This window comes from Camellia sinensis, chromosome 2 (genome assembly GCF_055761805.1).
Source record: "Camellia sinensis isolate YWXY chromosome 2, ASM5576180v1, whole genome shotgun sequence".
NCBI classification, from domain to species: domain Eukaryota; kingdom Viridiplantae; phylum Streptophyta; class Magnoliopsida; order Ericales; family Theaceae; genus Camellia; species Camellia sinensis.
The window spans coordinates 103,750,523-103,775,278 of record NC_138962.1 but is presented as its reverse complement, the minus strand read 5'-3'; the positions used below and the strand labels follow the sequence as shown (position 1 = coordinate 103,775,278).

General features: G+C 39.4%; 1 protein-coding gene across 1 annotated transcript; it reads left to right on the top strand.

Moving 5' to 3' along the window:
- Positions 1 to 685: 685 nt before the first annotated feature.
- On the top strand, positions 686 to 16,253 carry LOC145816744 (putative disease resistance RPP13-like protein 1). Its single transcript, XM_082912695.1, has 3 exons — positions 686 to 885; positions 1,006 to 1,104; positions 11,996 to 16,253. Exons 1-3 carry the CDS (start codon positions 686 to 688, stop codon positions 16,251 to 16,253), a joined length of 4,557 nt encoding a protein of 1,518 aa, XP_082768821.1.
- The last annotated feature ends 8,503 nt before the right edge of the window (positions 16,254 to 24,756 follow it).

The following is a 24,756-nucleotide window of genomic DNA, read 5'->3' as shown; positions in this document are numbered from 1 at the left end:
AATTGTGACAATAGTCCCTGTATTTTGGTCCTTACGTCATTTTGGTCCCTGTAATTTCAATTGACTCGATTTTAACCTTGAATTTATGATTTTGCTCTTAGCATTTTTTATGATGATCCAGAATTTAAAAAAAAAAGAAAAAAGAAAAAAAAAGGCCCTCAAATACACATTACACAGATGCACACACCCAATTTATATATACATGGATATGTAGCCTAAGAGATTTGTGTGTGCTAACATTTCTCTATAATTTATATATATATATATATATATATATATATTTGTGTGTAAAGATAGGCAACCACGTGGGGGGGGGGGGCTGCCCCTTCACTCCTTTCCCCTCATTCCTTTTTCTTTTTTCTTATTCTTCTTGTTTGAAGCATCTACAATGGCCTGGTCTACAAAACTTGAGAGAGAACCCAGTCAACCACAACCGTTTCTAGGGACCCTCCGGTCCCCAATCATTGGCACTTTCAGGATTTGATGAAGTAAATGATGGCCCAATGGCATTAAGTTCTTCTCTAGCAGAGATGGACGCTTTGGTTCTCAACACTGCTGACCCTTTAACCAAATCGAAGCTCTCTTACATGGCTTATTCTCTCTGGCCTCTCTCTCTAGTTCTGATCTCTAAATTCACTCTCAATTTGTATGTGCTCGATCTTTCCCTCATCTGAAGAAGAAGAAGATGGATAAAGAAGCTTTTCTTGGGGGAGAAAGCAGTGGTGGTAGGAGTAGAGATCGGTCATCGCACTTCCCTCGAAGATCAGACGCCATCGCTTATGGCTCACCTTACCAGAAGGCCGCTACTCTTGTTGATCTGGCTGAAGATGGTGTTGGTCTTCCTGAGCAAATTCTTGATCAGTCAAGCTATGAAACTGCAGCAAAGTTTTAGTTCATATTTGTTCAATTTGATTTACTTTGGTCCCTTAATTTCTTTGCTTTGATTGTTCTAAATTTCCTTGAGAAGCCGTTGTGGTGTGCTGAGTATTCTGCATATTCTTGCAGTAATAGAGAGTACTATTTTCTTGGACAGTTGCCATACTTAACTGGTGCAGAGTCTCTTGTTTATGAGGGTGTAACTCTTATCATTCTCATGATACATACGTACTTTCCCATTTCTTATGAAGGATTTCATATCTACTGGAAAAGTCAACTTAATTAATTAAAGGGAATTACGGGAGAGCATCCTCATCTTGGCTGGAATGCTTAGCATATAGCGATCCCGGTTGTCCCTTTTCTGTCCTGTTGTATTCCGGACTCGGTTCCGTGAAGTTGGTAGTGGTATCTATCTTGTTGTCGTCCTTTAATTCCACTTGATTGAGTTTTAGGATGTTTATGGGCTTGTGTTGAACAGGTGGGTTAAGCCTTGGTCTATATCCTTGTTGCCCAGGTTTTTGGTGTTACACTCGAGCGGGTCTTTCTGCGCTCGAGCGGAGTTTGGTTTCTAGTCTAGCGCTCGAGCGGAGATTGCACACTCCCAGTATTTCGTGTCCCTGTAAAACTTCTGCAGAGGAGTTTTCTACGCTCGAGCGGGTTTTCCTGCGCTCGAGCGGGTTGCGCTCGAGCGGGATTGTTGGCGCTCGAGCGGGTAGTACTGTCTTGGTGAGGGTTCTAGGAGAGGGAGATTTGCGCTCGAGCGGACTGGTTTTCTCGCTCGAGCGGAAGTGCTTTATTCTTGTGTCTTGACGCTCGAGCGGGCCTTATTGCGCTCGAGCGTGTTCAGATTTTTGTTCTTGGCGCTCGAGCGTTGTGTTTTCCGCTCGAGCGGGTCCTACGTATATGAGTTATCCGCTGGGTGATTTTAAATCACTTTTTACTTTTCTTTCTCTCTCCTACTTTTTCTAAAAACCATTTTGAGAGCCTCTCTCTCTAGAAATTCCCTTCTCTCTAGGGTTTGATCTAGTTAGAGTGTCCACCTTCTCTTCGGCCTTTGTAAAAGTTGTGTGGATCGTCGAGGGCGTCGTTTTGATCCGAGAATCTTGGTCTTTGGAGCATTTTGGTTTTGGCTTCTTCTCCATCCGAGCTCTAACTTCGAGGTAGGGATATCCTACTCCTCTTTATGAGCTTTGTCTTTAAATTTTAGTATTTTGAGATGTTGGGGTTGGTTTGGTAATTTTGTGAAAGTTTGGGGCTTTTGTGTAAATTTACAAAAGTTGGGGTTTTAGCTATAAAAAAACCTAGATGCATGTTTGGCATGGAAAAGTGAAATTAATGTTAAAACATTAATGAAAATGGAACCTAAGGGTTGTAATGTTAATTATGAAAAATACCCTGATTACATTGGTTAATTAATTTGCATAATTAATTATGAGAAATGAGGAATTGATTTGGAAAGGTATGGGATTAGAGGGTGTAGTTGGATTACTTATCGCTCACCTAGTTGAAATGTTGATTACATATCCATTGTTGCATTTATTTTCTGTATAGAAATAACTGCTTTGGGCTATCGGTGGAGGATAGTCTTGATTGTTGTAGATAATGCACGATGATTAGGCAAACTGAAACTAATCATTGGAATGTGTCATTGAGCATGACGGTTGAAAGAATACATTAAATTTATGTGTTGTGTGATGATGTGTATAATTATTGTTTATATGCATTGTGTTGTGTTGGAGGAGATAGGGGATGTACTCCACGGTTTAGGGGAAGATAGGAGATGAACCTCTAAACCGGATGTTGTTGGGAGGAGATAGGGGATGGACTCCGTAGATAGAGCTCATATGCTTATCTAGTAATGTGTTGATAGAGCTCATATGCTTGTCATTGGAAGTGTGATAGTGATCATATGCATATCTGTGGAAGTGATGATATAGCTTGTATGCTTATCTGCTGGTGTGTGATATAGCTAGTATGCTTATCTATTATGAAATGGGAAAGTGCTTAATATGAGTTGTTGTCTCATATGAGTTGTTTGGCCAGGTTCTGAGCCATGGTTATAAATTGAGAATTTGAAAGGAATTGGAAAATGAATTGTAATATGGACTTGTATGTCATGAAACTGTAAAGTGTGATAAGGGAAAGTATCAGTGTTGGCCATGTATCAACTGCTAATCTTTTAGTCATTGTTCATATTTGGTTTAGTGTATTTCTATTGGGCTGTGGCTCACCCTATATGGGAATATCATTTTTAGGTACAGGTATCATGCCACCTCCAAGGACGTAGCTTGGGAGGCTAGAGGCAGGCGGACTTTTGTTGCTTTATTTTTTTTGATGTATTACATGTATATTCAAGCCAAGGGCTTAATGTGTAAATCGAGTTAGTACTCTTTTGTTGTAACCAAGTGTTAACTTGGAAAGCTGTAAGCCTTTAGGGCATTTGCTTTTGTTGTTAACATGTAATACTTTTGGTAATGGAACTATGATGAATAGAAGAATGTGGAACTTTTATATATCAATGCATGTCTATATTGATGGGTTTAATGTTGTTATTTTGAGGGCGTCACAACTTGGTATCAGAGCGTACCGGGTTCGAATACTTTGGGTACGTGGGAAGTGATTAGGATCACAATGGGTTTGTCTCGCTTGATAGAGACCTAGATGTAGTGTTATATGCTATGTGCTTAATTGATAACATGCTTATATGACTATGTGGGTATGGGATTTAGTTTCTAGGATGTTGATTGGATCCTTGGGTTTCTGTGAGTCTTGTTGGAAAGGCACTTGATCAATACTGTTTCTAACCGGAACTCTAGTAACGCCTCGGGACTATCATTATCCGGAAATGAAATTCGTAAGTGCTTATGTGTTTATATCCTTACGTGGAATGAATTACTGTTGTCCATACATTAGGACGTGAGTGTTATAGCTTCAGCACATTTATGAATGTGCTAATAGTCTTGGTTGCCTTTATTAGGATGTTAGGACGAGGACGCGGTAGGTGTGACAGGTATGGTAGGCAGGAGATGCCTTTACCAGAGGAGGTTCCGGCAGTGCAGGAGGGGGTTGGTTAGGCCAATGTGGCCGAGCCAGCGGGTCAGCAGGCTATGAGTGCCTTGGCACGAGAGATAGCAGGAGCTTTGGGTATTCTCAGAGCTGGGAATCAGGCAGCTGAGGCAGGGCCTTCTTTCTTGAAGAGGGAGTTCTTTCGGTCTAACCCGGATGAGTTTGTTGGGGATCCAAAGGAGCCACTGAAGGCTGACGAGTGGTTGGAACAAATGAGTAAGACGTTCGAGATGCTTGGCATCGAGGACGGGGCACTGAAAGTGACCTTGGCATCCTTCCAGCTGAAGGGAGATGCGGGTCAATGGTGGAAGTACGAGAAGGCTCGTGTTGGTGGTACATGGGAGGCGTTTGTAAATGCTTTCCAAGAGAGGTTCTTATCTGCAGTGGCTAGGGAGAAGTTGAGGGATCAGTTTAGCCGGCTTAATCAGCAGGGTATGTCTGTGGCAGAGTTTGAGGCCACTTTCACTAGTTTGTCCAGGTTTGCACCTGATTTGGTGGCGTCCGAAGAACGCCGTTGCTATGAGTTTGAGCGAAAGTTGAGGCGGGGCCTTAAGTTGAGAGTTGGTGGGTCTTGCATCCGAGAGTATAGACATTTAGTGGATGCTGCAGCTCATATGGAGCTCATGATGCAAGAGGAGGATGAGGGGCAGAGAGGCTCCAAGAGGAGCCAAGATGGCCAGGGCGATGGCAGGAGACAGAGGGGTTCTAACCCTCAGCAGTCGCAGGGTGGTGTGGCTAGATCGACCTTTCCAGTGCCGAGTGCGGGCTCTGGGAGAGGTAGTCAGGGGGATTTTACCTGTTACAAGTGTGGCCAGCTGGGTCACAAAGTTTCGGTTTGCCCGCAGAAGGGAGGGGGTCAGCGAGCTGCTTCTTCATCAGCTAGACCTCAGGGCCAGAGTCAGGGCAGAGGCCAGCCTTTGTCTTGCTATTAGTGTGGTCAGCCTGGGCACCTGAAGAGGTATTGCCCGCAGTTGGGTGCAACTTCAGGAGCGTCTGGTTCTAGACAGACGCAGAGTTATCAGCCAGCTCAGTCTGTGCAGGCCTCGAGGGCCAATCCGGGAGCTTCGTTATCCCAGTCAGTGCAGCAGTCGTATGCTCCTAGAGGTGGGCAGGTGGATCAGGGGCCTACAGGGCGCGTGTATGCTGTTACTGCGCAGGATCTAGTACCGGCTCCATCAGTAGTGAGAGGTACCTTTTTGTTTTGTAACTCGGTTGCTAATGTGTTGATTGATACGGGTGCATCTCATTCTTTTGTAACTGCTGCATTTGCATCTGTTTTGGAGTTGGAGTTAGCACAGTTAGCATCTCCTATTTGTGTAGTGTCACCTCTTGGGGGTGAGTTGATCTTGAAACAAGGTGTTAGAGGTTGTGATATAGAGGTCGCCGACCATAGGCTTCCTTTTCCATTTGTTGTCATGCCCATGAAGGGCTTTGATGTTATTTTGGATATGGACTGGCTATCGTCATACCAGGCTGTTATCGATTGCTACCGCCAGAGGGTCACGTTATGTACCTTGAGCGGAGAGTGGTTCCATTTCTTGGGAGACTGGGTTGGTAGTATTTTGCCACCGGGGTATGATTCGCGAGGGCGGAGTGAGCTTAGTGGTCTACTTGCTAGCTTTGAGAGCGGTGAGTGTGGTGAGGCCCAGCTTATGTTGCCAAGGGTGGTTCGTGAGTACTCGGATGTCTTTCCCGAGGACCATGTTAGTTTGCCACCTCACCGAGAGATAGAGTTCTCTATTGATCTAGTGCCCGGCACGGCGCCAATTTCTATGGCACCTTATCGTTTTGCTCCAGCAGAGTTGGTTGAGTTGAAAGTTCAGCTCCAGGAATTGCTAGATAAGGGCTTTGTTCGCCCTAGTGTTTCACCGTGGGGAGCACCGGCCCTCTTTGCTAAAAAGAAAGATGGTGCCTTGAGATTGTGTATCGACTACCGAAAGTTGAATCGGGCTACGGTCAAGAATAAGTACCCTATGCCCCGTATAGATGACCTGTTTGACCAGTTGAAGGGTTCCCGTTGTTTCTTTAAGATAGACTTGAGATCGGGTTACCACCAATTGAGGGTCAGGGAGGAAGATATTCCTAAGACGGCATTCCGTACGCGGTATGGCCATTATGAGTTTCTGGTGATGCCATTCGGGCTTACCAATGCACCGACAGTCTTTATGGACTTGATGAACCGGATCTTCTGGGAATTCTTGGATCGATTTGTAGTCGTTTTCGTGGACGACATTCTTATCTATTCGCCTTCTGAGGAGGAGCAAGAGGAACACTTGAGAGTGGTGCTTGAGTTGCTTAGAGCCCATAGGCTGTATGCCAAGTTTGGGAAATGTGAGTTCTGGCTAGGAGAGGTGAAGTTCTTAGGCCATGTGGTATCCAGGGAAGGGGTGTCTGTTGATACATCCAAGGTAGAGGCAGTGCAAGATTGGGCATAGCCCAAGAGTGTGTTTGAGATCCGCAGTTTTCTGGGATTAGCTGGGTATTACCGTCGGTTTGTAAGAGATTTCTCCAGGCTAGCTTCGCCGTTGACTAGATTGACGCGGAAAGGGATCAAGTTTGTATGGAGTGAGACTTGTGAAAAGTCGTTCCAAGAGCTAAAGGTTAGATTGACCACCACTCCAGTTTTGGTTATTTCGGAGAGAGGGTTGGGTTACGTAATTTATTGTGATGCCTCACGAGAGGGTTTGGGTTGTGTGTTGATGCAAGAGGGGAATGTGGTAGCTTATGGCTCACGTCAGTTGAAAATACACGAGAAGAATTACCCTACACACGACTTAGAGTTAGCAGCTGTGATCTTTGCCTTGAAGATTTGGAGGCACTACCTTTATGGTGAGAGGTTCGAGGTGTTCTCGGACCATAAGAGTTTGAAGTACCTGTTTACCCAGAGGGACTTGAATTTGAGGCAGAGGAGATGGATGGAGTTCATTGAGGACTACGATTTTGAGTTGCATTATCACCCGGGAAAGGCCAATGTTGTGGCCGATGCCCTTAGTAGGAAATCCATTAGTGATGTAGCTTGTATAGCCATCCAGGAATGGGGGATGTTGGGTGTACTTGGCGAGTTCGATTTGCATCTGGGCAAATCTGTTGAGGCTGCGGCCTTGTTTTCTGTTGTTGCGCAGCCTGCACTTGTGACTAGAGTGTTAGAGGCACAGAGAGGTGACCTTGAGGTAGAGTCCTACCGAGAGAAGATCTCCAGTGGGAAAGTTGAGAAGGGTTTGACGGTGTATCCCGACCTGAGTGTGAGATACCGAGACCGTTTGTTTGTGCCAGAGTCTTGCCGAGAGGAAGTACTCCGAGAGTTCCATCATTCGCGCCTTGCGGTGTATCCGGGAGGCACTAAGATGTATCGAGATTTGGGTTGCCAGTTTTGGTGGCGAGGTATGAAGAGAGATGTGGTTGTTTTCGTATCGAAGTGCCTTACTTGCCAGCAGGTGAAGGCTGAGCATCAGAGGCCAGCGGGTTTGTTGCAACCCTTGCCTATTGCCGAGTGGAAATAGGAGCATGTCACTATGGACTTCGTTGTAGGTCTTCCGAGGACTCAGCGGGGTAGTGATGCCATTTGGGCGGTTGTAGACCGGTTGACTAAGTCGGCGCACTTCATTCCTATGCGCGTGAGAGATTCGGTAGATCATCTTGCCGACTTGTATATTCGGGACATAGTGAGATTACACGGGGTCCCAGTGACGATCGTCTCAGATAGAGACCCTCGTTTTACTGCTAGGTTGTGGCAGAGTTTGCAGAGTGCTTTGGGCACTAAGCTGACCTTTAGTACGGCCTATCATCCTCAGACTGACGGGCAGTCCGAGCGTACTATCCAGATCCTTGAGGATATGCTTCGAGGTTATGTCCTTGACTTTAATGGGACGTGGGAGAGGCACTTGCCTTTGGTGGAGTTTGCCTACAACAACAGTTTTCAGTCTAGCATCGGTATGGCACCGTTTGAGGCCTTGTACGGCCGACCGTGTAGGTCTCCAGTGTGTTGGGCCGAGGTGGGTGATGCACCTTTGTTGGGTCCGGAGTTGGTTAGAGAGTCGACGGAGAAAGTTGAGCTTATCCGTAGGAGGCTTGTTACAGCCCAGAGTCGCCAAAAAAGTTATACCGACCGTAGGAGGAGGCCTTTGGCATTTGAGATAGGTGATCATGTCTTTCTGAAAATATCACCTAGGCGAGGTTTGATGAGGTTCGGGAAGAGTGGAAAGTTATCCCCTCGGTTTATTGGTCCCTTTGAGATCCTCGAGAGGATTGGGGAAGTGGCTTATCGTTTGGCTTTGCCGCCGCAGTTGTCTGGAGTGCACGACGTCTTTCATGTTAGTATGCTTCGGAAGTATGAGCCGGATCCGTCCCATGTGTTGGATTGGACCGACTTAGAGGTAGATGAGGATGCCTCGTATGAGGAGAGACCGGTTCGGGTCTTGGATAGGCGGGATCAAGTCCTGCGTGGCAAGACCATCCCTTTGGTAAAGGTTTTGTGGAAACATCACGAAGTGGAGGAAGCCACTTGAGAACGTGAGTTGGAGGTCCGCGAGAAATATCCGAACTTGTTTATTGATGAGTAATCTTGTATTTAAATTTTGTAATATTGTTGGACTTAAGAGCTTTGTATATGTCTTAAGTTGTAAAACATTGGTAATGTTTTGGTTTAATGGAAGTATGTTGTAGAACTTGCCTCGATATGGGAGTTGATTATGATATTGCATATGTTGGCTATATTATAGAACTGGAGTTGTATCATGTATATTGATTATGATATGAACTGTGAACCATGTATGTTGGAAATGGTTGGAAATGGAAGAAAATTGCATGTTAATAATGAACGTGTAATATATGTTGTGAAATGCCTCTTGAAAAGAGATGGAATTGACCGGTAATGGGTCGGATTGTTTAATATTATGTTGTAATATTGTTGAGAATGGAGAAAACCTGTTTTTGAAAAACTTGTGTTTAATTTCGGGGACGAAATTCTTTAAGGGGGGGAGATTATAGCGATCCCGGTTGTCACTTTTCTGTCCTGTTGTATTCCGGACTCGGTTCCGTGAAGTTGGTAGTGGTATCTATCTTGTTGTCGTCCTTTAATTCCACTTGATTGAGTTTTAGGATGTTTATGGGCTTGTGTTGAACATGTGGGTTAAACCTTGGTCTATATCCTTGTTGCCCAGGTTTTTGGTGTTACGCTCGAGCTGGTCTTTCTGCGCTCGAGCGGAGTTTGGTTTCTAGTCTAGTGCTCGAGCGGATGTTCTGGCACTCGAGCGGAGATTGCACACTCCCAGTATTTCGTGTCCCTGCAAAACTTCTGCAGAGGAGTTTTCCTGCGCTCGAGCGGGTTGCGCTCGAGCGGGATTGTTGGCGCTCGAGCGGGTAGTACTATCTTGGTGAGGGTTCTATGAGAGGGAGATTTGCGCTCGAGCGGACTGGTTTTCTCGCTCGAGCGGAAGTGCTTTATTCTTGTGTCTTGACGCTCGAGCGGGCCTTATTGCGCTCGAGCGTGTTCAGATTTTTGTTCTTGGCGCTCGAGCGTTGTGTTTTCCGCTCGAGCGGGTCCTACGTATATGAGTTATCTGCTGGGTGATTTTAAATCACTTTTTGCTTTTCTTTCTCTCTCTTACTTTTTCTAAAAACCATTTTGAGAGCCTCTCTCTCTAGAAATTCCCTTCTCTCTAGGGTTTGATCTAGTTAGAGTGTCCACCTTCTCTTCGGCCTTTGTAAAAGTTGTGTGGATCGTCGAGGGCGTCGTTTTGATCCGAGAATCTTGGTCTTTGGAGCATTTTGGTTTTGGCTTCTTCTCCATCCGAGCTCTAACTTCGAGGTAGGGATATCCTACTTCTCTTTATGAGCTTTGTCTTTAAATTTTAGTATTTTGAGATGTTGGGGTTGGTTTGGTAATTTTGTGAAAGTTTGGGACTTTTGTGTAAATTTACAAAAGTTGGGGTTTTAGCTATAAAAAAACCTAGATGCATGTTTGGCATGGAAAAGTGAAATTAATGTTAAAACATTAATGAAAATGGAACCTAAGGGTTGTAATGTTAATTATGAAAAATACCCTGATTACATTGGTTAATTAATTTGCATAATTAATTATGAGAAATGAGGAATTGATTTGGAAAGGTATGGGATTAGAGGGTGTAGTTGGATTACTTATCGCTCACCTAGTTGAAATGTTGATTACATATCCATTGTTGCATTTATTTTCTGTATAGAAATAACTGCTTTGGGCTATCAGTGGAGGATAGTCTTGATTGTTGTAGATAATGCATGATGATTAGGCAAACTGAAACTAATCATTGGAATGTGTTATTGAGCATGACGGTTGAAAGAATACATTAAATTTATGTGTTGTGTGATGATGTGTATAATTATTGTTTATATGCATTGTGTTGTGTTGGAGGAGATAGGGGATGTACTCCACGGTTTAGGGGAAGATAAGGGATGGACCTCTAAATCGGATGTTGTTGGGAGGAGATAGGGGATGGACTCCGTAGATAGAGCTCATATGCTTATCTAGTAATGTGTTGACAGAGCTCATATGCTTGTCATTGGAAGTGTGATAGTGCTCATATGCATATCTGTGGAAGTGATGATATAGCTTGTATGCTTATCTGCTGGTGTGTGATATAGCTAGTATGCTTATCTATTATGAAATGGGAAAGTGCTTAATATGAGTTGTTGTCTCATATGAGTTGTTTGGCCAGGTTCTGAGCTATGGTTATAAATTGAGAATTTGAAAGGAATTGGAAAATGAATTGTAATATGGACTTGTATGTCATGAAACTGTAAAGTGTGATAAGGGAAAGTATCAGTGTTGGCCATCTATCAACTGCTAATCTTTTAGTCATTGTTCATATTTGGTTTAGTGTATTTCTACTGGGCTGTGGCTCACCCTATATGGGAATATCATTTTTAGGTACAGGTAGCATGCCACCTCCAAGGACGTAGCTTGGGAGGCTAGAGGCAGGCGGACTTTTGTTGCTTTATTTTTTTTGATGTATTACATGTATATTCAAGCCAAGGGCTTAATGTGTAAATCGAGTTAGTACTCTTTTGTTGTAACCAAGTGTTAACTTGGAAAGCTGTAAGCCTTTAGGGCATTTGCTTTTGTTGTTAACATGTAATACTTTTGGTAATGGAACTATGATGAATAGAAGAATGTAGAACTTTTATATATCAATGCATGTCTATATTGATGGGTTTAATGTTGTTATAGAAGAATGTAGAACTTTTATCCCCGTCATAATCAGCGAAGTGGCAATCTTGAAAGCTTTATCATCACAAACTTCTCTGAAAAAGCACCATTCGGGTTGGATTCGCATCTAAACACTCATAGCCTCACTGAAATAAAAGTGCGAAAATAAATACAACTGAAAGGAGTTTTGTCAAACGGGATTGCCAAGAAATAAAACCTAACATATCCCATAAAAGAACTAGAAAATGATTTTAAAAACAAAAATAAAAAAAGACTAGAAGCCAAGAAGTCCAAGGAGAATAAAAATTCAGCAATATTAAACATTATTCATAAAAGGCCGGCCTCTCTGTCTCTCTCTATTCCTATCTCTTCCTGATCACATCCACCAATTATACAGAGAAATTAATAAAAAAGTAGGTAGCAAACAAACTGGTGAAATGGCCAATGAGATGAGACTCCATTATTGTTGATTTCTAATTTCTTCATAACCTTTCTTTCACCACTTATTTGCTTTTGGTCAAAACTTACAATCTTCAGCTACTGCACATTTGCAGAGCTTCTTCAAACTGTTTGTTTGTTTTATCTCTGTATTGCTTTGTTTTTGAAGAGTTTCTGGCTTTTCATATCCTTCATAATTCCAAAGTTGTTTGAAGTTTGCTTCGTTTCAGCATGTTTTTGATCTCTGTATGCTTCGTTTCTTACCTTTCATATCTTTTATTTGCCAAAGTTATTCCAAGCTTGTAGAGGTTCTGCCTGTTCTTGATCTGTGTATTGCTTCATTTTGACTCAATTTCTTACCTTTACCACCAAAGTCTATTTATCTGTATTTTGCCGTAAACCTGTTCTTCAATTTCTTACCTTTCCTTCTTTCAGAACAAACACCATGGATGTATTTGGGATCTTTATCTCTCCATTCATACAAGCTATGGTTGATAAATTGTCCTCTTATTTTAGCAACTTAGTGAGCACAGTGGACGTTGGCACTGGCATCCACAATCTGAAGAAGGCATTAGAGGATTTAGAGACTCTGTTGGCTGATGCAGAGAACAAACAGATATACCACAAGGATATCAAAAAGTGGCTTGAAGAGGTTTACCATTTGGCTTACGATGCAGATGACATATTGGATGATTTTGCCACTGACGATCTCGAAAGGAAGCTAATGGCAGACGAGACGACGATCAAAAGAAGACCAGCTAAGTTTCCACGCCTCTCCGATATTGTTCCATTCAATTTAAAAAATGGGTCAAAGCTAATTGAGATTACTAGTCAACTACAAGAAGTTGCTACAAAAGGAAAAGAACTTGGTTTAGATAACAGACTTGTTGGGAGGATGTCTACAGATTTACGGCAGAGATCACAAACTACATGTTTGAAGGAGCCTCACATTCATGGCAGAGATGAAGACATCAAGCAAATTATCGAATTGCTGCTTGCGGATGCTTCTGCTGGAAACCTTTTTGATGTAATTCCTATCGTAGGAATGGGTGGGATTGGCAAGACTACACTAGCTCAGCACATTTACAATGATGACCGAGTGGAAAATTATTTCAAACTAAAAGCATGGGTATGTGTATCTGATGACTTCGAAGTTACGAGGATAACAAAGGCAATTCTCGAGTCGTTCACTCACGGTTCATGTAATTTTAGTAACTTAAATGAGGTTCAAGTTCAACATAGCAAAACGGTGGCAGGGGAAAAGTTTTTGCTTGTCCTAGATGACGTGTGGGACTATGGACGTGACGGGTGGAATTTGTTACGATCCCCATTTGGAGCTGGAGCACCTGGAAGTAAAATCATTGTGACAACGCGAGACAGAGGTGTTGCAAAGCAGATGGGAATGGATAAATATCACAATTTGCACAACTTATCATATGGCGATTGTTGGTTAATCTTTTCCCAACATGCATTTCAGAACAGAAATATTGAGGAATACAAAGAATTGGAATCAATTGGTAAGAAAATTGTTGAGAACAGGTGCAGAGGCTTACCTTTGGCGGCGAGGGCTCTTGGCAGCTTATTGTGCTGTAAACAAGAAGAATGTGAATGGAAAGAGATACTAAACAGCAATATATGGAATGAGGAAAGTGGCATTCTCACAGCATTGAAATTGAGCTACCTTCATCTCCCTGTCCAGTTGAAGAGGTGCTTTTCCTACTGTGCAATTATCCCAAAGGACTACGGATTCACGGAGGAGGAATTAGTCTTGCTATGGATGGCTGAAGGTTTAATTGAGCAACCAAAAGGTGGAGACCAAATGGAAGATTTAGGCCGCAAGTATTTTCACGAATTGGTGTCAAGATCATTTTTTCAACCGTTAAGTGGTAACAAATCCCTATTCATAATGCATGACCTCATCAATGATTTGGCTCAAGATGTAGCAGGGGACAAATGTTTTAGGTTGGAAAATAATTTAGAAGGTGGCAGGCAGAGCAAGATTTCTGTCAAAGCTCGACATGCATCTTATGTTGGTAGCTACATTGATGGAATCAAAAAATTTAAAGTTTTTGATGATGCCAAATGCTTACGAACATTCTTACAGTTTTTTCCACTGAGTTTCCATGCAACGAGGTACTTGTTTCATGATTTGTTGCCAAAGTTAAAATGCTTACGTGAGTTGCGTTTACATTATAATAGCATGGATGAACTACCAGATTCCATTGGAGATCTAAAGCATTTGAGGTACCTTGATGTATCCTGTTCTGGGATTACAAGGTTACCTGACACGGTAGTAACTCTTTACAATTTACAAGTCTTGTTTATGAAATTTTGTCGTCGACTTCGGAAGTTGCCTCCAAACATAGGGAGGCTAGTGAACTTGCGCCATTTTGACATGACTGGAGTGCATATTCCATCATCAGAAGAGATGTCGCTACATATAGGTAAATTAACTAATCTCCAAACATTGTCAAATTTTATGGTGGGTAAAGATTGTGGGCGTAAAATAGGAGAGTTGAAAAACCTATCGCACATTCGAGGGGCAATACACATATCAAGACTGGAGAATGTCAGTGGTGTTAAGGATGCAAGGGAGGCCAATTTTATGTCTAAGGAGGAGTTAAAAGAGTTATCACTAGAATGGGGTAAATCTCACCGTTCACAGAATGACATAGTTGAGAGGGATGTGCTAGATGTGATGAGACCTTTCAAATTGTTGGAACGACTCACCATCAGATGGTATGGCAGTACAAAATTTCCAAACTGGGTTGGAGATGTTTCGTTCTCCAAAATGGTGTCCGTGCAACTAAAAGGTAGCAAATGTTGCAGATCTTTGCCACCACTTGGACAACTACCCTTGCTTAAAGACCTTTACATTGAAGGAATGAGTGCAATAAAGCACTTGGGTTGTGAGTTCTATGGGCAGCAGTGTGGTGCCAAACCTTTCCCCTCTCTAGAGAGACTGAGCTTTGAGTTTATGCCAGAATGGGAGGAATGGTCTGCTTTTGAAACAGAGGGAGTTCAGCCGTTCGGTCATCTCAGTGAGCTTTCCATAAAAAATTGTCCCAAACTTGTTGGAAGATTACCAAATGATCTTCCTTGTCTCAATTCTCTCAAAATTGATGGTTGTTCGCAGTTGTTGATTGATGTTTCGAGCCTCGTTCAGCCATCACTTGCGTCCTTGTCAATGAATAATGTTATTCTCCCAAGAGAAAGCCATGTTACAGTTCTCAACTCCCTCTGTGATCCAAGCGCAACTGATGAAGAGTTACTGGCTAATGAAATGTCTAACCATTTGACTTCAATAACTGCCTTGAGCATTTCTGATATTGAAAAACTGGCATTCCTATCGACATGGTTTACTCAAGATTTGATGGGACTCGAGAAATTGGACATTAGTAACTGCCAAGAACTCATAACATTGTGGCGGAATAAGGTGAGAATACAAGTATGTCTCCCTTCCCTCTGCCATTTGAAGATTTCTCATTGCCCTAAAGTCGTTTGCTTGTTCGAAGAAGAGCAAGAAAAAGGAGGAGAAGGTTGGAAAAAGCAGCAACATGAGGGGCTGCCTTGCATGACGAGACTCGAGTATTTAACAATTGAAGAGTGTGGAATGCTGAAGAAATTGCCACAAGATCTGCACACATACACATCTCTTGGGGTGCTTAGAATCCACGATTGTGCAAGTCTTATCTCTTTTCCAATGAAAGGTTTGACATCTATGCTGAGAGAACTTAGGGTTTCAAATTGTGATGCTCTGGAGTCGCTACCCGAGTTGATGACACTCAGTAATCTGCAAGAGTTGCTGGTTTCTGAATGTGCATCACTCACATACTTATTGTCAAGAGGTGGGCTACCATCCACACTAAAACAACTTGGGATTGAGTTGTGTGAAAATCTGGAGTCACTTTTTGTAGCGGAAGGGATCAAAATTGACTGTCCATCTCTTGAAACTATTTGTATCGAATTTTGTGGGAGTCTCAAATCTTTACCTGAAGCCAATAATCTCAGGAATCTCAGTGAATTGCAGATAAACTATTGTTATAATTTGGAGCCCCTGTCACTTGGTGGTTATGATGAGAACAACAACAACAACATGAACCAGCTCAGTTCGCTTCAAAAGCTGTGTTTATATAAATGCAGAGCAGGAATGGTCTCCTACTTTGTCAAGGAAGGGAGTTTCCCCACCAACATCACTTCACTTGAAATCGGGAATTTGAGAGGGGACGACGTCGGTCAACTTCCACTTCCGTTAAAGTGGGGTTTGTACAAACTCTCTTCTCTTACAACACTCCAACTTCAAGGCCGAGATTGGCCGTGGAGAGATACGGTGTCCTTTCCAGAAGAAGGGATGTTCCTGCCCACCTCTCTTCTCAATTTGACCATCCTCCAGTTCCCAAATCTGGAAAGACTCTCTTATGAGGAGTTTCAAAACCTCACCTCTCTCCAAACACTTGAAATCTGGGGTTGCCCTAGGCTCGCGTCCTTTCCAAAGGAAGGGTTGCCTCCCTCTCTTTTGCTTCTATCGATCTATAACTGCCCTGAGCTTGCGACCTTTCCAGAACAAGGATTGCCTCCCTCGCTTTTGTCACTGGACATCGGGCGATGTAATCCAATACTGAAACAGAAGTGTGAAAAGGGAGAAGAATATTGGCCCATCATCCAATACATTCCCAATGTAGATCTTAGGTAGCCTACTGCAAGGTACAAACAAACAAACACAAAATCTGTCATACCATTTTTATTTTGTATTTATTTTTTCATTATCAATATCATCTTAGATTTTCATCACAATTGAGAGGTTACTATCTATTTCTTTTGAATCGTAAGAGGAAAAATTTAATTAGCTCAATGTATAAATTCAATGACAATTATATTCTAAATAAAAATGACTATAATAAACATTCAGCAATACCTATAATATTATATAGAAAAATTTCTTATTCATATCTTTTAAAAATTATGATTTAATTTTTTGACCGGATGGGTCTTGGCAATGAGCTTCTGTCAATTGTTATTTTTATTCTTATTAATATTCATTTTATTATTGGAAGTTAGAAGGTAGGAAAAACTAGTTTAAACCAATTTGACTAGCAACTAGGATGCTTTATTTTTTTTATTTTTTATTTTTTAGGGCAAGGTAGTCTGCCCTCGAGCGTCTCCGTCTTGAAATCTAATATCTAATTTGGTCTCTGCAACAAACAATGGATTTGTGATGCTCTGATTTTGAATGGGTAGCAACACTGAGGGAGGTGCTACCTTGCTTCAAAAAAAGAGAGCACATAGACCGAAATAACCTATCTTTTATGCCAATAGAGTGCACATAGATCCGAAAATTATAAGTGCAATAATAAATATAATAAGAAAATGGAAAGATTTCTTACATTCAACACTATTTTGGAGGATTTACAATGGTCTTCAATGGAGATTTAATGGAGGTCTTTTGTGACGCCCCAAAATTTGCGGACATTATAATAAGGTTTAAAACTTAAAATCAATTTTCTTAATTAAGAATTTCTAATCATTGTTACCACCAAGTTTGTCATCTTCCATTAATTAACAAAAATAGAAATTAAAGGCTGTGTTTGGAGAAGCTCTCCAAACACATTTCTACCCATTATATTGGAGTGTGTTGTTTGTTTACAATTTTCAAAAATTAATTCCACACTCACTTTTGAAAACTCTTTCCAAGGTGAGAAAATTTGAGCTAACCAGTTGTCCTCCCGGACGTCCAGTCATCCTCCCGGACGCCTGGTCAGTTGACCAGAATAGTGCTTTTTTTTTTAACAATTGGCACCTGGTATTTTTTATATTTTAAATAAAATTTTTTTTGGAATTTTATAAGTTTTGAATATAATTTTGAGTTGTGTGTTTGGTTATAAGTTGTAAGTTTTTGTATCAAATATCACATGTCACATCAAAAATTTTCCACTCAATTCAAAACTCATTCACCAAATAAAATTTCCACACTCAAATCATAATTCCAAAACTTACAAACTCAAAATACAACTCTATTCTCAAATCATATTTAGAAAACTCCACCAAACGCTACCAAAAGTTCTTAAATTACAACTCCAATCAAACTTAAAACTTAGTCTTAGTACATTCATGAAAGAAAAACACAAATATAAAAAAGAAACCTAGAGAAAAACTAGAAAACTCAAAAAAATGGTTCATGGGACATGGGCACACTTCAAGCTAATCAAGGCTGAATGTCGCCTTCCAAGACCTCGGTGTTTCCTTCAGTTTCTTTGGTACCGGACATAAAATGTCAGGGCAACGGGAATGCCAATGAGCGACGAGCTCAATAAGATACTATAACCCGAAATACCCACCCCGATAATAATACTCACAGTTAATGAATATTGTGTAGTAATAGAGTAACAAGCAGTGTTTAATATGCATAACAAGAATGCTATTAGTTGAAATAATAACAATAGACAATAAGAACAATGACAAGCAGAAGCAGTATTTCATCATAAGGAAGATGCCAACTTTTCTTTATAATTCACATAGATTAGTTTATTGAGTGAGTTTAAGTAACTCCCCGTGGAGCATTATTTCTACTCAACCGCTAAACAATGGCCACGGGCAATTCTGACTCCCCCTTGGTAAAATATTCAAATGTTACTTGCTGTAACTACCAATGATGCCCACGCACCAGGGTTACGTACTCGAGTCGTGACATCACGGTCTGCCCCAAGGGAACAATATATGTTGTGACACCCGCACCACCAACCTTATATCGCCTATACTGATAAGAGCCGAAATACCTTCCCGTGCCATGTTAGGGTTCGCAACTCACTTGCGCAAGACTCTAAACTGGGCTCACCCCATCAGTTTTAAACTTTAATGCATATGTTCAATTTCGTGTTTCTTTACTTTGTCAAACTCACATTTTGATGCATGTGCGAGTTCTAGTTTGAAAACCATAGTAACATAAGGTTTATATAGCACAACACAACCATGTATGACAACCAAAATAAGTATTACTAAATGTCTTAGGAGTCATCACAAAATTTCTTAGAATTTCCCACACTTCTTATTTTCAGCACTGAATGATCGGACTAAAATTAATGAAACCCATATCAAACGAAATTCAATTATTACGATATTTTAACTGGTACTAGTTAACTGAGTTAGGAAAATATTTTGAGAGAATACCAGGGCTAAAAATGATTTTAAAATGGAGAAATAAAATTTGGAAGAAAACTGTTTTCTGGGACAGTGAGTTACAGCAACTTCCAGCACAGGTGTTCTGTGTTTGAAAAATAAAAAGGGGCCTCAAACAGTGTCAAAAAGAGGTATGGTCAGAATGGTTTGCTAGATATTTGAGTTTAGAACATATGTACAGAAGAGTTTGAAAACTGAAAACCAATGGAAGATGATCAAATAATTTTTCTAAGAAAATTGGACAGATTCTGTCTCATTTTAGTAAAATTGCGATTTCTCCTCTTAGACTTATCCATTTTTTGTGAAATCAGCGAAAAATGAAAGATAACTCTTATATCTAACTATCCCAAGTGGTCGTGCAAAAAAATAATATTTTCAGAGAAAATGGAACTTATTTGAAATCACTGTTCCTACTGTGTTGTAAGCAACACTTAGAACAAATATTTATTTCGGTAAGAACATGGTGTCCAATGATTTTAGAAAAAATTTACACCGTATAGAACACCTATATATACTCCTAGTAAAAACAGATTTTTGACCCAAGAATTTTCAATTTATTTGAGCATTTTTCATCCGATAAAAATCTGAAACAGGGAAGAAAATATAAGTTTCAAGTATAGGTGAATCAACTGTATCTAATTTTACTCTCATGCAAGATTATTTCAAATAATGGAAAATGTTTGAGCACGTAAGAAGATAAAATCAATTGCTAAACCATCTAATCTATGCTTGCAAGAAGGAATAAAAATCATATAATCATGAAATTCTTTTTCTATCAAAATGTAAACATGCATTGAGCTATTCTTGCTATGTATGTATTAACAATACATACTCTTGCATACATTTAATATATAGGTTCAGTAAAAAAAATATTTAAGGAAGGATAGAGGTTGAGTATTCCTACCTCAAGAGCTTTTGCAAACTATTCTCAAGATTAGTTTTGAAATGGTGACCAACAAGCACCCTCTCATCTTCCTCTCTTTTTCTTTTTCTTTTCTACTCTTTCTCTCTTTTTTTTCTCTTTGCTCAGCCGTAGTAGTAGAATGGATGAATAGTGTTCTTATTTGTAGGAGTTTGGAGGCCTATTTTTATTTTATTTTTTCCTCTTGGCTTGGGAAATATTACCTACATGTATAGGCTTAGAGTGTAAATGTATGCATGCCCTCCAGCAGCCTTCTTGGAAAGGAGGGGGCCGAATTTCCCTGCCCAAAATCTGATTTCATATCTTTTTTTTTTTTTTTTTTGTGTACAAAATAAAATCAGTTTATATATAACCTATTCACTAGATGTTTTGCTTCCTACTATCCTCTAACTAACTTAGTTATTATTTGTTTAAATCATTTAGTTTTCCACAACTGTATTTATATACAGTCACAAAAAGATAAATAAATTTATTTAAAGGAGTTTAATATTGGTATTAATTATAATGCTATTAACATTATAATTTAATAATTTAATAATCACTATTAATTGACTTAATATTGTTATTAACAAACTAATTAGTTGTCTAAAAATTCAAGTTCTTACATCTTCTATGCAAGTCTTCAATGGAGGAAATTTCACTTCAGACCAAACTTTTCAAGGGCATGGGTGGGTCAATGTGGAAGTAGGGTCAATCAAAAGTGTGTAGGAAGACGGTTAGTTGTGTGTGTACAATGGTTATGAGTGAATGGTGTAATTGTAACTTTAAGTGTGTAGATTAAGAAAATTAATTGGTAATCAAATTAATAAGTGAATGTATTGAAAAAATATGTGCCCTGAGCTAATTAGATGTGTGAAAATAGAATTTCTCTCGCAAGAGAGTTCCAGTTTGTTGTGCATGTTGAAATTACCAATACATTATTGATTAATTAAACACACTGCTCTGTTTTTCAATTCATTATTTGTCTTTTCCTTTCAAATATTTCCTTTTCTCTTAATTTTCCCTTAATAATTGTGACATCCCGACTCTCTCATATGCTTTAAGTCTTTACTTATATGTGTGATTATATGCTTGATGTGAAATTACATGTTTAAATGTATGACTTACATGATTATGAAATTGTATCTGTCGGCTATAAGAAAATCTGTTGAAATTACGACATTTGGACTGAAAATTGAAAATCTTAGAGGCACGATAAACCGAAATCGACTTTATAGTTATGATTAGCATAATTTTTAGGACATGATATAAAAATTTGTAAAAATTTGATTCGTAACGAATTAATTGGGTTTAATTGTACTAAACTCTTAATTAAGCTTGACTTTAGACTCAAATAAGCTAATCCTTAGTTAGACGAGAGATATATACATGAGCTTAGTCTTAAAACTTAGACTCCAACACAAAAATATCTCCTAGAGGAGAGCTAGAGGAAGAAAAGAGAGAGAAAAGAGGAATTTCACCTAAAGCTTGGAGATTGAAGAAATTGAAAGAGTAATTCAAAGAATTAGCTCAAGCTAAGTGTAAATCAACTAAAATACCTTAAATATTTCTTCAATTGGTTAAAATCAACACTTAAGAGGAAGCTTTGACACTCATAAAAGTTAGGGTTTATGGATTATGATCTTAACTGCACAAATCTCATGAAAGTGAACATGGAATCCTTGGGTTTGTTTAATTAAAGGGTTGATTCTTTTATTTTGGGCTTGTCTTGTGTTAGATTGTGACAAATTGCTTTCTAATCTTGAGTCTTTGCATGATTTGAACTCATGTAAGCAAATATAAGCATGGACACCATGAAAAGATAAGGAAAATGAAGGAACTATGGAAATTAGGGTTTTCTATTTGGAATTAAAGTAAATTATGATCTAATTGAGCTTGAATGTCATTCTTAGTATGTTCATATATCATGTTTTTGAAGTGAATTTTCTTGAATTGAACCTTAGAAATGAGTTTGGGAACTTGAACATTGAATAATCTTCGGACTGCACAAACAGGGCAAGAACCGCACGTGCAGGGCTCACAACCGCATGTTCGGAAAACAGGGCAATTCAGAGCATTGGTTATGAAATAAAGGCAGATGTGGTAGGGGTCTTCCACACGTGCGGAAAACGGGGGGAAAAACTATTAAATTTTGTTCATCTTTTCGACCCTCTGAATCTGTTAATGAGTGTGTTTAAGCCCTCCGAAATGCTTTAAGATAAATAGAAATTGAATGAAACAAAAAAATGATTAAGTAAAAGAGGCTAAGAAAAGAATGAATTGCTTATTAAGTGGGATGTGTGTAATGTGTAGGTCACTCGCCAGAAGGGACCACTGCACGACCAAAATCACTGTGAGTAGTAGTAGTGTAACGATATGTTATGACTTATGTATTTTCGATCGTGAATGATATGCTTTATACAAGTTGTGTTTTGTTTGAAATGATTGAGCATTTGCCCACAATGGCATATGAAATGGACTCGAGGTCGTTCTGTTTCTGTTATATATGATGGGTCCGAGGCCGTTATGTTTGGTACGGATTGCTTATGAATTATGGGCCTAAGGCCGTTCCGTTCTATATAGGAGATGGAGACATGTTGATGTTCCATCTACTCTATGATACGAAATGTTTGGACCTAAGGTCGTTTAGAATAACTATTACCATGTTGGGCTTGAGACCGTTCCATATTATGGTGGGCCCAAGGCCATTCCGTCTTATGTGGGCCCGAGGTCGTTCTGGAATGCAATCATGAATGATAAATGTATAAGTTATATATATATATATATATATAGATTTCTCAAGACACATGCTCATTCATTTTAACCTCCTTACATTATTATTACTCATTGAGCCTTGCTCACTCCGTATTTTTATATATATGTAGGTGATCAAGTCGGAGACCAGCCTTAGGTCGGCTTCAGGAGTCATTTTTGATGGACCTGCGTTTATAAGCCTCCAAAATGGAGCCTTTTGTCTTTTTGGGAATTTCTATGATGATAAATGTTTGTTCAGTCTTTTGCTGACTTTTGTTTGGACACTTTGTGAGCCTATAACTTTGAGTTGCTGACTTCTTGTATATATCTACATGAATTGTACTTGTATGTATGAACTGTGTATGCAAACTTTCAGCATATGACATGATGTCTAAATTCAGGCATATAAGCACTGCTCAATGGACGTTTTGTTATTTTATTTGCTTCCGCTTAGGCTCCTTTATTATAAATTCTCTGTAATCTGTTTACGGCTGTAGGTAATCTGGCTGATCATGATCCAAACTTTTAGGGGCGTGTTTGGGTCGTGACAATAATGAATGGATAATTTTCATTCTCATTTGTTATTTTATCTTGTATTATTCATAGGTGCTGATGGAAAAATTGCCCTATTCGTTTTGAAAAGAGTTTTGAATTGTGTGTTTGGTTATGAGTTTTAAAAATAGTTTTTGAATTGAATTTTGAGTTGTGTCTTTGATTATGAATTTTGAAATTTTTTGATTAGAATCACAATTCCAAAAGTAAACCAAACGCAACCTATTTTTCTATAAAATGTTTTCTCTAGAAAATGATCTCCTATGTTTGATTGCAACTTGAAACTAATGTATTAGTGGTTGCATTAGCAGTGGTGTTGGTTACAGTGGGGGTGCTGGCGGCTGTGGTGGTGGTGCTAGTGTGGTGGTGGTGGTAAGACTTTAGACCAAAAAATGTTTTACACTTCAGGAAAAAAATTTCACCTTCAACAGTGAAAAGCATTTTTCACTCAAAAAGGTGTGTTTTTTATTGACCATAGAAAACATTTTCCATTTAACTTTCATTTTCTATCATACTAACCACCGAAAAATGTGACAAACACTTTTCCAAAAAACATTTTCGGCCAAAACAAACAGAGCATAAGAGATGAATTTTTTCTAGGTTTAGCAAATATTCTGTCAAAGGGGTGGCTATTGATGACTGTTTGGTTTCAAGTTTCTGTATCAAGTTTGTTCGCTGTTTTTACTCACCCTGAGCTCAATTCATGCATAATCAACTGCCATTCTTCTAAAATTCTACTTGTTCCCACAATAATTCATCCATGTTTAAGTAAACAATAGAATCCTTGCACTTTTGTTCTACAAGTACCTGAATGGAAGGAAAAATTTTACTTCTGCACCATGTTTCAATTATATTTTGAGTTTGCATTGTTGTTAGGACCTTAAAAGAATCTTTATTTTACTGTTGTTCATTTAACATGGATTCCATCTCATTCTGGAGAAAAAAAAAATGCATGTACAAGCTTTGAACTTTGTAAAATAGTTTTTTGAAGTCTATTGAAAAGTATAGCATCACTTTTTGATACTCTTCATGATAGTAACTCACTCAAACATAATTCTTCTATTGTTACCATCATTGTAATTTTTAGTTGTTTCAGGTTCTAGCTTTCGTAAATTTTAAATTTACTAATGACAAGCTTATGCATAAATTTTGAGTTTCAGATTTTATGGTCTTGCTTAGAATGAATAGCTGGCAGATTGAAGAATTTTATTATCCTTAAAAGACAACAATGCTTCTCTCCCAAACCGTATAAGTGACAATCTCTAAAGATGTGGAGCTCATCAATCATCCAAAATCTTAGTCACTATGTTCATGGTCTTCTATACTTACCTACGGATGACAATCAAAATCTACTCTGTAGGTTGTGATGGTTCACTTTTACTTTAGGAATACATTAGTTCTCTAATTCATCCTTGTCACCAACTCAAGCAAAAATATTTTTTTTCCAGGTTCTTTATTCACAATCTAAGCTAGACGGTACCTTTTCCCTTGATCTTTCATTTTTCCTGTATTGCTGCTTCGATTCCAGATAATTGGCAAACAAAATTTCCTTTGTCTTTAATTTCATTATGTTATCTATTTGTAGTCCATACCATGGTTTCCAGTTTCACTTCAATAGAATTAGAATTATTTATTCCACTTATGCAATTTTTTTGACTTAGGTGGGACATGAAAATTTAGTGTGTCCCATTTATGTAGGACATATAGTAGTGTCAGAGACAACATAATGTATAATACCCATGGCAGCATGGAATATATTTTGGCAGCATGATGTATTAGCTAGCTGCATAATGTTTCCAATGGCTACAAAATAAAT